The sequence below is a fragment of the Accipiter gentilis genome, chromosome 13 (genome assembly GCF_929443795.1).
Source record: "Accipiter gentilis chromosome 13, bAccGen1.1, whole genome shotgun sequence".
NCBI classification, from domain to species: domain Eukaryota; kingdom Metazoa; phylum Chordata; class Aves; order Accipitriformes; family Accipitridae; genus Astur; species Astur gentilis.
The window spans coordinates 31,838,665-31,853,182 of record NC_064892.1 but is presented as its reverse complement, the minus strand read 5'-3'; the positions used below and the strand labels follow the sequence as shown (position 1 = coordinate 31,853,182).

Genomic DNA, 14,518 nt, shown 5'->3' with positions numbered 1-14,518 from the left:
TTCTTCCCAAAAGTCTTTATACAATACTTCTCTCCACCTTCTCTTGCTTAACTATTCGGTCCTCCCACCACCTTGCCTCTTTTCTGTCGTTACGCACCTCGAATTTGCGCACGCCGCTGACCCCTCGCAGCTCGCCCTTTTCGCCACATGCAGCTTTCCTAAGTTCCATCACTGGCTCCTCCTATGAAAGAAAACTGGATGGTCCAGATACTGCGAGAGTGGCTGTGCTGGAACTTTTTGATCTAAAACGTGTAATGTCTTAACAATAAATTATGCTTTTAAAAATCTCTTAAAGAAATTTAAAGTTGTGATGAGAAAAAAACCCCTTACTTCCTATTGCTGATGTGGGATTAGAGGTCTGATCCTGCAAACATTCACTACAGAACATTGTGCTTAATTCTGTGGGAGAGGACGGAGAGTAGAAGGAGAAGCGCTGTACCCAGCAGGTTCTAGCTGGAAGATCAGGTCTTTGAGACTGCCTTTGGCAATTTTAAGAATTTTATCTCAAAGGAGTCATTGAAAAGAAAACAATTAAAATTTTTTGGCTACTTACTTGGTAAATCTTCTTAGTAATGTTCTTGTGCTATTTTTGATTATTTGTTCTGTAGTGCTGTAGTCTTTAAAAGAAATCAAGTTACAGTGCAAAATTATATTTCAAGACACATGATCCTAATACACATCATTCATTTTGTTGTGGCAAAAGTTAAATGTCTTGTGCATAGTAAAATAAGCAATCAAAAATATTTGTTCACATTTATTTTTCAAGTTTACATCTTTCCTTTTTTGTTTTTGTTTTTAACATCTATATACAAATAAAATGGGTGTGCTCTCAGGTTCAGCCAATTTAGTCTAGTGGGAGGAAAAGTGCTACTGGAATGTAGGGAACTCAATGGAATGCAGACAAATTTTTACCAATGTTCCACAAATTGAAGAAATAAAGAATGCCATTCCAGCTAGCTGTTCTTTTAATAAAAGCACCTATTTTGTTTGCTGTGTATATTACATATTAGAAAATACAATTTACGGAGATCTAGAGCTACTGCACACCAAGTGGAATAAAAAATAACTAAATATTTATATTAAAATAAAGTGTTTAACCACAAAAAAGCAGTAATAAAATACAGTTTCCTAATTTACATTTTGCATCCAAAGGATGAATAACAACTCACTAATAAATAATATTTATATAAATATTTTACGTCCGAGTATTTTTAAAAGGCAATAGCCTGAAGCAACTGCAGAAAAACCTAATATGGTAGAAGTCTGATTTACTCTCCCTGCTCCCCCCCCAGATGATTACAGTGATTCTTAGTTTAATAATACGAAGGTATCTTGCTGCAAGACAGCTGTGAACTCCACGCGTTTTTAAGTGGCAGAGAGGTGGCTGTTTTAGTAAGTACTTTACAAAGTGAGCTATAAAAGCAGTGGGGCGCCCGTTTGCTCTAGAAAATGCTTCTGTTTAGTTTCTGCTTTGTAGTTCGACGCACATGTACAGTCTGAAAGACGATTTTAAAATCACAAGTATAAGAATACTCTTGGAGCACTGGTTTGGTTTTTTTGGTTTGTTTTTTTTTTCAATGCAGTTTGAAATGACGGGCAGGATTTTGATTCTTTGATGGCACAGTGGAGCTGGTAACAGCAGAGATAGTAGTTTCATGTGAATAAAGCTTGTTTCACTGTGGTTACATCTAGCAATGCTTGAACTGTTATGCTCACTTTTACCAAGCCCTTTTCTTCTAGGATATGATGTGGTAGGCAGAGCTTCTCCTAGAAAAAGACAAACAAAGGAGTAAAGATTAGTATTTCATACTCACTGCAAAACCTCGCTTTACATCATCACACACCCAACAAGCAGGAACCGTTTCCTATTTTTAATTAAAAAGAGCTCCCTACGATTTTGACAGAATGTCTCTGATTTTGCTCTCGTTACACCAAGGAATTAGTGAAAGATCTGTTAATATTCTGGGCCTCGGAAACCAAGCTGTTCTATGGTACGTAAGCATCTTAACTAAGAATGAGGGCCAGCGATTACACACTGAACTTTCACCTGCAAAGTGAGAGAAGGTGCCATTCGCCCCTCCTTACATAGGTGTGAGTTTGGGGACAGCAGGCTGGTTTTATCGGTCAAAAAAAGTTCTACCGCTGAGCTCTAGACAGGTCTTGGTCTCAGGATACGCACCGTGAAAGCCACCCATTAGCATTTACAGAAACCCTGTGTAACGTCGAGCGGTCAATGGGCGAAGCGTTTCGTTCTGAGCAACGAGCAGCTTATTTTGAAATAGCCAGGAATTGGCTTTATTCACCGTAAGGACACAGCAGTCAGGGCCAGGGCGAAACCTACTCGCTGTCCACAGAGGCTGTTCCACCAGAAGACAGTCAGACAGTAAATCCCGTAACTCCTACAGGTAAGGAGAACCCCCCCTCCCCACAGCGAGTAGTTACGGAAAGCCTTGCGTGGAGAGGCAGCCTTGCGTCAAGATTGGCTCTCTCTTTAGAAAGAAGTTTTTCTTAATGTAACTGGGTATTCCTGTTAATGAAATCCATGAAATTATGAAAGCAGGCAGCAGGTTTATAATAAATAAAGGGAAAGGCTAGACTACATCACATAAACCAGGATTACAGCTGGGAGACTCATTGCCACAACATGGAAGCCAGAAGCGTTAAGTGGGATGACAAAAAAACACAGATAGATAGAAAAAAATCCCAAACAACTCTATTAAACACAAACACATGGATACGGTGCCTGGCTCATTAAGTCCTTAAACTGCATGCCAGACTGCTTTACGTTTGGAAAGGCACCATCTATGTGATCTAACCTTCTGTTCTTCCCCTAAGCGTCCGTACGTGACCATCAGTGGACACGGGATAATGATTTTTTTTAGAAAGAGGGTTGTTTTCATATTCTCAGTATTGAATCTCTTAGCTGTTCAAAAAACTTTAAGCTTCTACAACTACTGATGCCTTTGAGATTATATTTTAACTAATTGCCTGTCTTCTACTGAATATTCTTCTTGCTTCTGTAACATCAACTAAGGGTCTTTTATCTCTATGCAACTCATGGTCCTTTGTCACACTTCTGCATATTCACATTGATTATATCTCCGATTTCAACATCACTAATCTCTTCAACCTCTCTTCTCGTGACACATCTTGTTCAGCTCTAGTCCCTTCCCTGACCTCTATGAACCCTTAAAACTAAATATAATATTCAGGATGATGGAACTGGAACTGCTACATGCAAGAACAATTAAGGCAGTTTTGATCATGTTATGCACCTATGTTTAATTGCTTTTATCTGCTTCCACTGATGTCCAGTCTTTGCTCAGGAAAGTACCACTATTAAACAGCTGCTCTGCTGCTTCTGATGTTTATGACTTTCTTTTATTAACAAGTATCTCCTTTATGCACAACCAGCACTCAGCCTGCTTAAATTTTTTGTCAAGTTCCTCACACCCCACTCCAGCCTCAACGAGAGAAAAACTGCAAAACTTACCTATTAACTACCAAACCTAAAAAGTGAGAGCCAAACTGCATTCACAACCATGGCGTCTGATACTGCTAGCTGTAATTTATCTACATTTTATGTTTACACGTTATATTTACTAGTTAAAAATGTTTTAGTATCTATTATTTTATGTTTAAAAGATTTTTTTTTTAAGGTTAATTTGTAAGTGTATTTTTTAAGGCTCGTGGCTATAGTGCAGAACACCAAACAAATACTGTGGATTCCTTCTGCACACACGGACCCAAGAAACAATTTCAAACAGATAATTTTCAAGGATCTTGACTGAGCAGGTCTGCAAGAGACGGACACCATCCATTTCTCCCCGTGGAAGATGCTGCAACATGCTGGCGATCTGCTAAACGTTGGGTTTCCACTTCCATTGAGTTGGTGGATTCTGACTCCCATTGACCAAACTGCTGCGGCAACTGCCTCCCGTTCCTGCCTGCTACCGTGCCCCTCGCTGCTGGAGTGATCTGCCCAGTCAGCCCAAAGGAATATCCCCGTCTTGCAGCCATTTCCAGTTCATCACCCAGATTTCCATGCCAAACCTACCCTAAATTGGTCATTTAAGTTAAGACACTGGGTTCTGCAGTTCATTCTTGTTTGTTCTTCTGAGTTATTGACCTGCAAGCTGCAAGAGACAGTCCTCCCCAGCTTTTATTCCTCTGGAAAAGTGTCTTTTCCAGAGAAATATATAAATATATTTTTAGGATGCAAACTCCTAAACTGATACCTGATAAGCACTGGAGTAGCCACAAAAGAAGGTAGAGAGAGTGATATCAAATAAAAGGGGGGAAGAGGGAACAACCCCCAAAATATTTCTACTTCAAATGTATCATTTTTTTTACTAAAAATATTTCGCCAATCTCATGTCTCAGGGCACAGTTCATATAAAAATCTACAACACACTAATTCCAATAATTTTCAAAAAAATTCTGTTAATCTTACTTATTGAGAATGCAAATCAGACATGTGAAGTGAAATGTTATTCTCTCCACTCTCTTCTACTTCTTTGCAGTGCTCTTGCACAGGCGGCTCTTGTTTCACAGATTTGGTGGCCCACAACATGCCACTATTTCATTAGTCTTTCACGCTAGACAAAAGGCATTAACCAGGAATGCCTGCTGAATCCGGTATCTGAAAACTGACTGGCGTTACAAGGCTGAAGGATAGGGATTGAATCCAAAAACTCAGCCCCAGAACAACCTACCTTGCTAGACATTTATGTCTGAGAATATTCTAAATTTTTCTATCGAAGCCAAATTTGCTGAAAAAGCTACAGTTAAGGATGTTTCCTTTAGAAAAACTTAAATTCGAAACTTACCGTTCGTATGGCACCTTATAGCACTCAGAGAAATATTCTGTCACGCTTTCTTGCTAAGAATTTTGCAATTGTTTCTAAATACGCTTTCACTAAAAGCATAAAGGGGCGCATGCCCCATTTTATATAAAAACCCCATCCAATGTAATTTTTCTCCTTTTAAAGACAATGCATTATCCAAATCTTTTAAATTCAGTATAGTAATCCCATTTGTATAAAGCAACCTCTCTCCCCCTGCTGTACTTCCAAGATGCATACTCAAATAAGGAAAGCTATTTAAGGAGGTCTATAAAAAATAGGACTGTACAACTGTGTTCTAGGAGTGAGAAGTTTCACGGCACGTTACTTTCTTATGTTATACATCATCCTTCATCAGTGCTTGAAACATATACAATTGACAGCCTTCTCTTACTGAGCAGAAGGTGGAACATGGTTAATATTTTATAATTCTGCAGTTAAACATGTGGCTACAACAAACTTTCCAAAACCAACAACGAGACCTCTGCCATCTCCTAAAAATGAGAAACTTCGTCTTAATGCGTCACAAATCAATTCTCTTCTCTAAGCCCTAATCACTACCTTCAAAGCTTTGTAAATGGCTTTCATCAACCCTGCCTCCCATACTTTTCCAATCACAGCTTCAGAGTAATATAGAAACTCTTCCCAGACTAAGAAAAACCAAATCCTGCCAAGGATGGAAGCCAGAGCACACTGACAATAGCTCGACTTTCTCCCTACCAGCAGCTGCCTGGGGCCAAGATCCCGGGTGTCTCGGTCCTTACGTCCAGCCGCCGGCCCTGCAGCTCGGTCCGTTTTCCACGCTCTGCCTCACTCTCTAACCCTGCTACTACTATTTGGGAACCACTGACAGGAGAGCTGTGAAGCTGCAAAGCCATCAAGATTTCAAAACTTTTCTTAAATCCTGGCATTTTGAGACCATATACGCCTGACCAACCAAGAGAAGAACTCAACGCGTGACTTTGCGGAAAGTCAACCTCAGCCACTTCTCCCCACCTTTGAGAAGATTTCTGTCCTTTTTACATTAGCGTCAAACCCATAACGCATCAATATAGTAGTATGAATCGCCTCTCTAAAAATACCCCTGTTGAAACCAACACTGAACAAAACCCAGAAAGACAGAAGAACTGGCTACTCATTCTCAAGACCAGCCCAAAAATCTTTAAAAACAACTGTGGAGGGAAGGGCTGCCACTCCACTCACAGCAGCATGAGTTTCTCTCTTCTCTACCTACTACAAAAATGAAGATCTACATCTTCAATGTATTTTTTTTTTCTCCCTAAGAACACAGAGAAACTTAAGTACTTGTTGCAAGCAAACCACTTTCTACAGACACACAGCCATTTTGAATGGATAAAGACATTTTCAAACTCATCATGAAGCAAAAGAACAAACTCCTTTTTGACAGGGAACAAAAAAATAAAGGCACAAAAAGGAGGTAGGAGCCAGGAGGCTGAGTCACAAAGGCACACAAAAAGACAGTACAACAGGTGTACACGCGTGCGTGTGCTTGCCGGAGCAAGTTTCTAATCCTGGAACAAAAGGTCCGATTCAGATGGTGTAGAAGAAAACCAGGAATACACAAGGACAATCATCCCACAAGGATACGTGACACGCTACACATACATATCTATTTTCTTCGACGTCAGGTAACTTCAAAGTCACGACAACTGTTTGAATTGGTTCATGCTAGGGCAAGCAGCTTGGCAATTCAGATACAGCAAGTATTTATCAAAAAAGTAATTGTTGCCATTATATCACATGGGCAAGTAGTGAAATGACCGCATCGTGGTAACAGCAGGGCCCGACTGTATTTGTTAGCAAAATTACACAGAAACGGAATTCTACAACTTGGCAAGAGCCTTTCTCCCTTGTATTTAAGAACATGAGATTTCCGATCTACAGGGAAAAAATTAAATATTCATAAAACAATGAAATACTGGAATATGTACTTTCTCCGAGGACAAATTAAAAAACTAAGTCCATGGAATGCCCACCATTTAATGTTGGAGCCAGCTACTCTGAAATGGAAAGTCATTAAAAGAAACATCAGGGCCTTACGTTTAAGCAAGCTTATGTCAACTATACCAAATCTTGAAATTTAAAGAGTTGAAAAAACTATAGTAAATATTTACTTTTTCACATACCTAAGGCAATTTGAAATTATGTCTTTTTACATCTATCTTCTTTATCCGCTATTACTTTTGATGTCTGTATGTGTCCAAATGCCCTGAAGTTACCATTTGAAGTACAAAAAAAGAAGATAAAAAAGGCACAGTAATTCAGGCTATAGGTATATTTCGTAATTTTTTCCTTTTAATTTCTAATGGAAAGATTAGTATGTTTTTTGAAGTATACACTCATGACCAGATTTGACAAAGCAAAAAAACCGCTTGCCCTTCAGTACTGCAGCTGCAATTCTGTATTTGGAGTTATAGCCAGTTAAGATGTCTAAATATGTGCATCTTCTGAACATGTAATAAGTTGCAAATATTTACAAAACTGTACTTGCAGGTGGTGGGCTTCGGACCCTTTTACAAATTCTGGCCTTGAGCCATAAAATTTTAAAAGTAGATCACGGATTTTGCCAAAATGCCTCACAGTGTCATTCTAACATGCCAAGAAAACGGTGACCTGAAACTGCAGGGAACAAAACACTTCGTAAAGACAGACACACATGAAACAGTGAAACAGTAGGAGAAAATGCATACTTACAGGGGAAGTATTGATTATACCATAACCTTATACATTAAATTCCGAGAGGCAAAGTGAAGGAATGAGAGTGTTTTGTATCATCAAAGTAGAATGGGTCATTGCCTTAAAGTATTTTTATACTGCTCTTTCTGCATAATGCAGCTTATGTGCTAGAAAGGAAGGAAATGGCAAAGGTTCACAAAACCTGCTCTACCATGTTTTCTAAACCTGCATATATGACCGATTTCCTTTTTTTGTAACAGGAGTAAAATTCTAAGAATATTCCTTTTTGTGAAAAACAATGACGTGGCAGTAATTTGGAAACTTATTAATGTATACGGAATAGAAAACTGGACTGAGTATTTGCTCAGGTCTAACTCAATCCCTCTTCATATTAAGCGTAATTTTCAGAAAACTTACTAGGAACACAAAGGCATCCATAGACAGCTTTCAGCTGCAAAAGCTCATTAATATACGAGAAAAGGGCATTTGAAGGACTATGACACTGCACTTGAAAATATTTATCTCTTTTCTGGCTCAAAGCAAAAGAAAGCCAAATCCTCACATCAAAATGCCACTTGTAATCCAGTGCAAACACATTTTACCTGCATGTATATCCACTACAATTTGTTTTTATTACTTTCTTGCAGTATGGATGAGATGACCTCCATGGGAAAAAAGAGAAATCCGTATGATGGGCACAGCACAGATTGGAGTAGACCAATTTATGAAGTTTGAAAAAACAGTTTGAAAATCTCTGATGACCATTGGAATGGAAAAAAACTGAATGGGGAAAGAAATGGGGGAGCAAATATAACTCATGTTATCAATGAATATGTGGGTGAAGTACAAAGTACATTGTTTTTAAACCCATGGTCATCAACTTAATCCTGTGACTGGCTGCGGCCAGTGAGTACCAGTTGTATGTAACTGAATGGCTCAATATCGGGATCTCCTCGAAGGTGAAGAGCCAGCAGTCAGCTGAACTGTTGGTTTCCCAAGTACTAAAGCCACAGGAACAGCAACGCAGAAACAGGACTCTGAATTTAGGAAAGAACCTATTAAAGTAGACTAATGAGCTACATATATGTTTTAGTTTCCACCTCCCCATTTAGAGGCAGAACTATGGGCTTCAGGGATGGGCAGACAGGTATTTTTCACATTTGCATTATGTTTGAAATCTATTTTGAGAAACATTACTACATTCGCACTTAGAGGAATGCAACGGTGTATTTTACTATTCCTCTCCCTGTAAGATTTGTGTATATTTGGAAGTGTTATCAATAACAACCAAAAAAAAACAACCAGACCAAACCGGATAAGCTTCATGTATGGTAGTAAGGCTGTGCTTGTCATGAAGCAAGTATGTTCATTTTTCACAGCCTGGTTCAAGATGGCTTCAACTCCAGAACTATAAGAAAGTGCTTGTAATGTTACACTTTAATTACTGTACATTGTCATCGTTGAGGACAGTGAGAAAATGTACTCTAAGTAACTAAAAGACAACTCTGCATGGTAAGACTATGTAAAGTTAAACCTTTGGGCAAGTTTGAGACTCACGTATCATTATGACTGGGGTATGTCCAGTTGGCCAACATTGGCACAACCGTAGTACAGGTTCTAACCCAGTGTCTAGTCTGATAAAACACTCAAAACCACTGAAGACATGAACTTCCATTTCTGCACGCTGGAAATGCAAACCACACTGATCTACTCCTTCTCTTACCTCCCTCCCAAAGCTACTGGATACACTGGAGAATCAGACGTAATATTAGACAACGAGACAGATATGTACTATAAGATGGTAGCATCGACTTTCACCACCTGATTTTCTAATTTCAAAAAATGTTAAAATAGACTCATACATGTAGATCGGTACTATATGAGAGAAGTGCACAACACAAAGCATTGACAAGAGACCTGTTTACCACTTAGGGGAGCAGGAGTAAAATCCCAGCCCTAGAGAAGACATCACTTCTGTCTCAAATACCAACACTGGACTATAAAGAATCGTACAATTAATAGATTCTGAACTGGTTCAAGCTTTATGTCACTTTCTCAATTTCACTAGAAAAGCAATATCGTTAAACCAAGACAACCAAAATCAAGACAAAGATCTGCTGAAAGTGGAAGCTTCAACATCAAGCTCTGAGTCTGAGTAAGCAAGTGGCCGGTGCTGGAATCACTGAAACTAGGCACACAGTTAAAAGACAGGCCTGTGCAGGAGGAGGGCACAAGTCTGGAGCTACACACCCAAATAACTAGCACCTTCTCCTCAAGTATGAAGAACCTAGAAGCACTCACTAAACTCATGCCTGGTCACAGAAGACGCTCCTTACAACAGAGGAGTTCTACGTATGCGCTGGAAGCTGCCAGACACTAAACCCTTTAAAAAACCCTTGATTTATCCATCCTCTGAAATTAATTTTCCCTTCTTAAAATATGTATCTGATTATACATTTCATCCTTTTTATATATGTATGTATATATTTAAGCCATGGAAACCAGGAATAGAACTGCAGTTTAGAAGTTTTTTTAATACAATTTTACAAGTATCTGTGGAATGGGGATATTTATAGTGTAGCACTAAATCATAACCATATGGCCAGAATACTCAGTAACATACAAGGTCTTATGCTAGTTATCCTCTAAAAGCCTATAGGTGATTTTTTTATATACTAGGCAGTGAGAAATGAATGTATTTATTTCACTGACACGAAGCTGAGGTCCTTTGGGTAGCTCGCCTGAGACTGAATTACAAATTTAGTCAGCAGCATCTAGGCCAATACTGCAATGTCAGCATAGGTTTGTATTCAAGTTTTTCTATTGTTCAGTCAATTTTCATTTATATATTTCATGTTGATAAGGAGTAAAACAAACAAAAAATCGTCTTAATCCAAGTTTTACACCAGATGAACAGAACTGGAAGGGAAATGGAGGTCGTGAGTCCAGCACTCTCACCACAGGCAGAGTTCAAACATCCCCAAACGCCTCCTGGCTAATGTTGGCCTAACCTATTCATTAAAACCTCCTCGGATGGAAAATCTCGAGTCTTCCCAGACGATCTGTTTTCCTAGCTACGTTATCTTTGTTACACTGGTCACACAAACAAACAAACGTTACCTGCATTTGCACAGGTGATGAAACAGAGACAAGAAGTGACGTGACTTGCTGGACGTCACACGTAAGAATGGCGGATACAGGAATCTAACAGCTTTTTCTCAGACTGTCTTATTGTAGCACACTGTACCCCACGATCTTCCTCCCGAAACATTCTAAAGTTCCTTGCATATTACGGGCTGCTCATACCTGCTACTAATTTACAGTCATCTTTGGGGTTTAACACAGCAAAGTGTTTAAAAGCAGTTCAACGCTGCTTTGTCAGGCAGAAGAAAAAGATTATTCTATGGAATCTGGAGGAAAACAAAATATACGTAGGAAAACATAACTACTCCAGTATGGAATTTAATCGGAACAGTAGAGATGACCAACAATCTTTAAAGTTACAGTACTCTTGTAAATCTAAAGGATTAAAAAATAACAGTAATTTGAAAGATAGTTCTCTAAGTGCTCTTAATACAACGTAAGTTGAGATAATTGGCACCAACTCCGAAAATACTATCATCTGTTGAGGTGCCACCTCAGTTGCTTCAGTATCTGCAGCATTCTTGGATTTTCACAAAAAGTAAGAGGCTCAGTTCTGTATAGCTTGTGATACACATCTAGCCTACACCCAAAAGCGGGCAAAGAGTAGCTTCAGTGCTTTTAACACATTTAGTGTGTAGTCTAGGCAACATAAAAGAAAACAAACTATAAATAAGGAGGTACATAAGTTCTTAAACTAGAGCTGGAGGGGAGAGAAGAGATGGGACTTGCCTTCAAGATGCTACTCCCTCTCTCCCCTATTTCAAGAGATTAATAAAGATATTACAAGGAAGGGAAGCGAGGGAAAGGGAGAAGTTTGTAAGACAAAGGAAGGAAATTAAGTACCTGTAATTTGTCAGAGACAAAGCAGAAAGTTTGTGTGCACATGCGAACAGGTTATGCTGTTAGCACATTCCAGTGATAAGTTATATACATCAAGACTATAAAAAGTATGTGGAAAAGACAAAAGCCTATTAGATCCCAGGAGCGAAAGGTAGAAGTTGATTGTGGGGTTTTCTCCCCGAGGGCGAGCAGAGTGTCAACAGTCTTTCGAATGTGACGAATATCCGACTGCAGGATGTCATACGGAGAGCAGAGGTCAGCCTATCCCGAAGGGCAGCCATTAGAACAGAAAAAAACAGTGCATAAAATTAAAAATACAAAAATAGAAAGATATTGATAAATAAATTATCACAATATTCTAGCATAAACATGTAGGAATACTTTCTTCCTAGTATTGCCTTAGCCACTAGACATCCCAGCTTTCTTTTATTTCCTCTGAATACCGAAGCTGTCATATAACATCAGAACGTTAAGATAGACGAGCTCAGGCCTTCAAATACTTCCAGAATTATGCCCAGATTCACAAGGGTGAGGAGGTGCATGTGAGATCCACTTATTCCAGTGAGATCTGCGCACCTTTGTCCATCTGGGCCTTATTCAAATGCTTAAATGGAACCAGCTGTAAAAGCTAACTTACATAATAGCAAACAGTGGGTTAGAAAGCTGTTAAAAGCACAAGCAGCAGCAATACGAAGTCTCAAGAAAAAGTATGTAAAGAAATTGTTAGAAGTATGCAGAGTTCTCTGACATAATAATCTAAAACTTGGTATTCAAATATCATCTTAAATGATACCCTGGGATGGAAACTGAAAAAGTCAATGTAGCACTAACTGTACTTAATTTTAATACCATTTCTAAACCGACGAATTTGACGCTAAATTCCTTAGGTAGCATTTTAAGTTATTAGCAGGTTAGACTCCCATACTTTTTTTGGAAAGTAGCAACGACTTCAGGTAGTAATTTACTCTGGACTAGCTATACAAAACGAAGTGTAGTACGTAATAATAATATCAATATGCACACACAATATTTAACATTAAAATCAAACCAAGCAACAACTAGTACTTTCAAAACTCAATCTACGATATACCATTGTACATTGCAAATGAGGCCTTACTATCAACAAAGACGGTGAATACTTACTGAATAAAATTATACGAAGTGAGAAAGAGATCCCCTGTTTCAGAGGAACACTATGTTTCTTTAGTAGCTTTTCAGTCTCACTTGCTTAATGAACTGACAGTACACCCAATAAATGAAGACGTGGAAGTTCAGATGTCTGCTTTCTGTTAGTGCAACGTTTCAAGGTCTACTTGGCAATAAATTAAACTTTAAAATATTTAAAAGAACATTCTATCCGGAAAAGTGACTAGTGCAACTGCAAGTCAGAACTGTCATTCAAACACGAAGAAAAAAGTGACACTTTTTTTTTCTTTTTTTTTTTTTTTTTTTCATTTTTGCTTACCATGACTTGTTCTAGCTTTAACAGGAGTTAGAAGCTGCAAAATTTTAATTTTGTTACTTAGGCCAGGAGATACACAGAGCGGGGAAAACCACCCTGCCTAGCAACAACACTGCTATTTTTACACTCATTTTCAGAATTCTAGTGTGATCATAAACTTCAATGCAATTGGCTTTTTCTAAAGGATGAAAACTCACAGACTGAAAAAAACATGCCCATCTTGTTTGAAAATGGGATGGGACTAGTACTGTATGCGAGAACTTCTACATCCACAAGGTGCTTACCAGAGAAACTAGTTTTAGGGCAAGCAAACTACTCATGACTATCGACTGTGTAATAGATTGCACTTTCACCAGACACCAATAAACCCAGCAAATGCTGGATTAATTTCAAAATGGCATACAAGGCTCAATTCCTACTTGTTGCAAATATATCCCCAAACCAAATATCTAAAGATACAGTGAACTTAAATTCATATAACAAATCTGACAGAACTTTAAAAAAAGGACTTTTTTTTTTTCTTTTTCCAGTGTTTGTCCAAAAAACCCCCCAACAGTCCCTACTGCAGTCAAATGGAAAAGGAAGTAATTTCACAGTTAGAGAATGAGAGCTGGTAATAGGCTGAATTTTTACAGAGACTGAAGAACTTTCTAACCAGAGATTAACATATTAAGCAGTACACAGGAGAAGCCAAAACATACAAAACCAGCCAACACATGCAGAAGACACTTCCTATGGGAACTGCCATGCTGTGCTTTAGTGAAACAGTGAAACTTGGGGAAGCCTGAGAAATGCAAGATCATTCTCGCTTATTTTTGTGTGTTCTGCGACAAGGGATAATTTGGTGTTACAGTCACACCTTATTAAGTAAAATGTTTATATTGCATGTATTTTAAACTTCTGTAACGTAACTCTAGATTTTTAAAAAAGAAAAATATATATAGCTTTTTAGTAATGGAGAGCGTATTTCCACTTAAGTTACCAGAATTTTTCAGATGCTGTGAAATGGAAATACCAAACTACATCATGAAATAGTGAAAAAGTACATGACCCCCACCGAAAGTCAGACAACCACCCACGCACCCATCCATCCATCGCAAGCACTGCCCTTCTCATTTAGGAGACTGAAATGATACTAAAAAAATACATAATATACTTAATCTTTACATTTATGGGCTGACTTCTTACATCTATGAAGCTACAGGATGAAGTCATACAGCTGCCAAAATCATGCATGCAGAATAAACACAGTAAGACAGAAGTGGAACGACAAAAGCTGTTTGTGTGCACAAACCACCCTCATTCTACGTGCTCGGGCAGTGAGTGTGAAAAACAGAGAGCATTTCAAAACCAACCTCCTCAGGTTTTGACTCTGGTAGAATAAAAAAGGCAAGAGTAAGCTTGCAGAAGTGCATTAAGGAATGAAGTGTGTAGTGCATATGCACTGTACGCAAACCACAAAGGACAGGGACTCCGAATTCTGCTTTCAGTACTCCGACAGCGTCCTGAACGCCTTAACTCCGTCCTGTCG

General features: G+C 38.6%; 1 protein-coding gene across 9 annotated transcripts in view; it reads right to left on the bottom strand.

The window, feature by feature from the left end:
- LRCH1 (leucine rich repeats and calponin homology domain containing 1) overlaps positions 1 to 14,518 on the bottom strand; it is a 124,618-nt gene continuing 110,100 nt past the window's right edge. For 6 of the 9 annotated variants that reach the window (XR_007507912.1, XR_007507914.1, XR_007507915.1 and 3 more), the window contains 2 exons: positions 11,529 to 11,786; positions 1,654 to 1,767 (listed from right to left, as the gene is read on the bottom strand). Coding sequence is in view for 3 of the 9 variants with exons in the window: in XM_049815716.1 (XP_049671673.1) it covers positions 1,654 to 1,767 (114 nt within the window). In the remaining 6 variants the exon portion in view is untranslated. Of the gene's footprint in view, positions 1,768 to 11,528; positions 11,787 to 14,518 lie in introns of all 9 variants that reach the window. The other 3 variants (XM_049815716.1, XM_049815718.1, XM_049815719.1) reach the window with 1 other exon arrangement.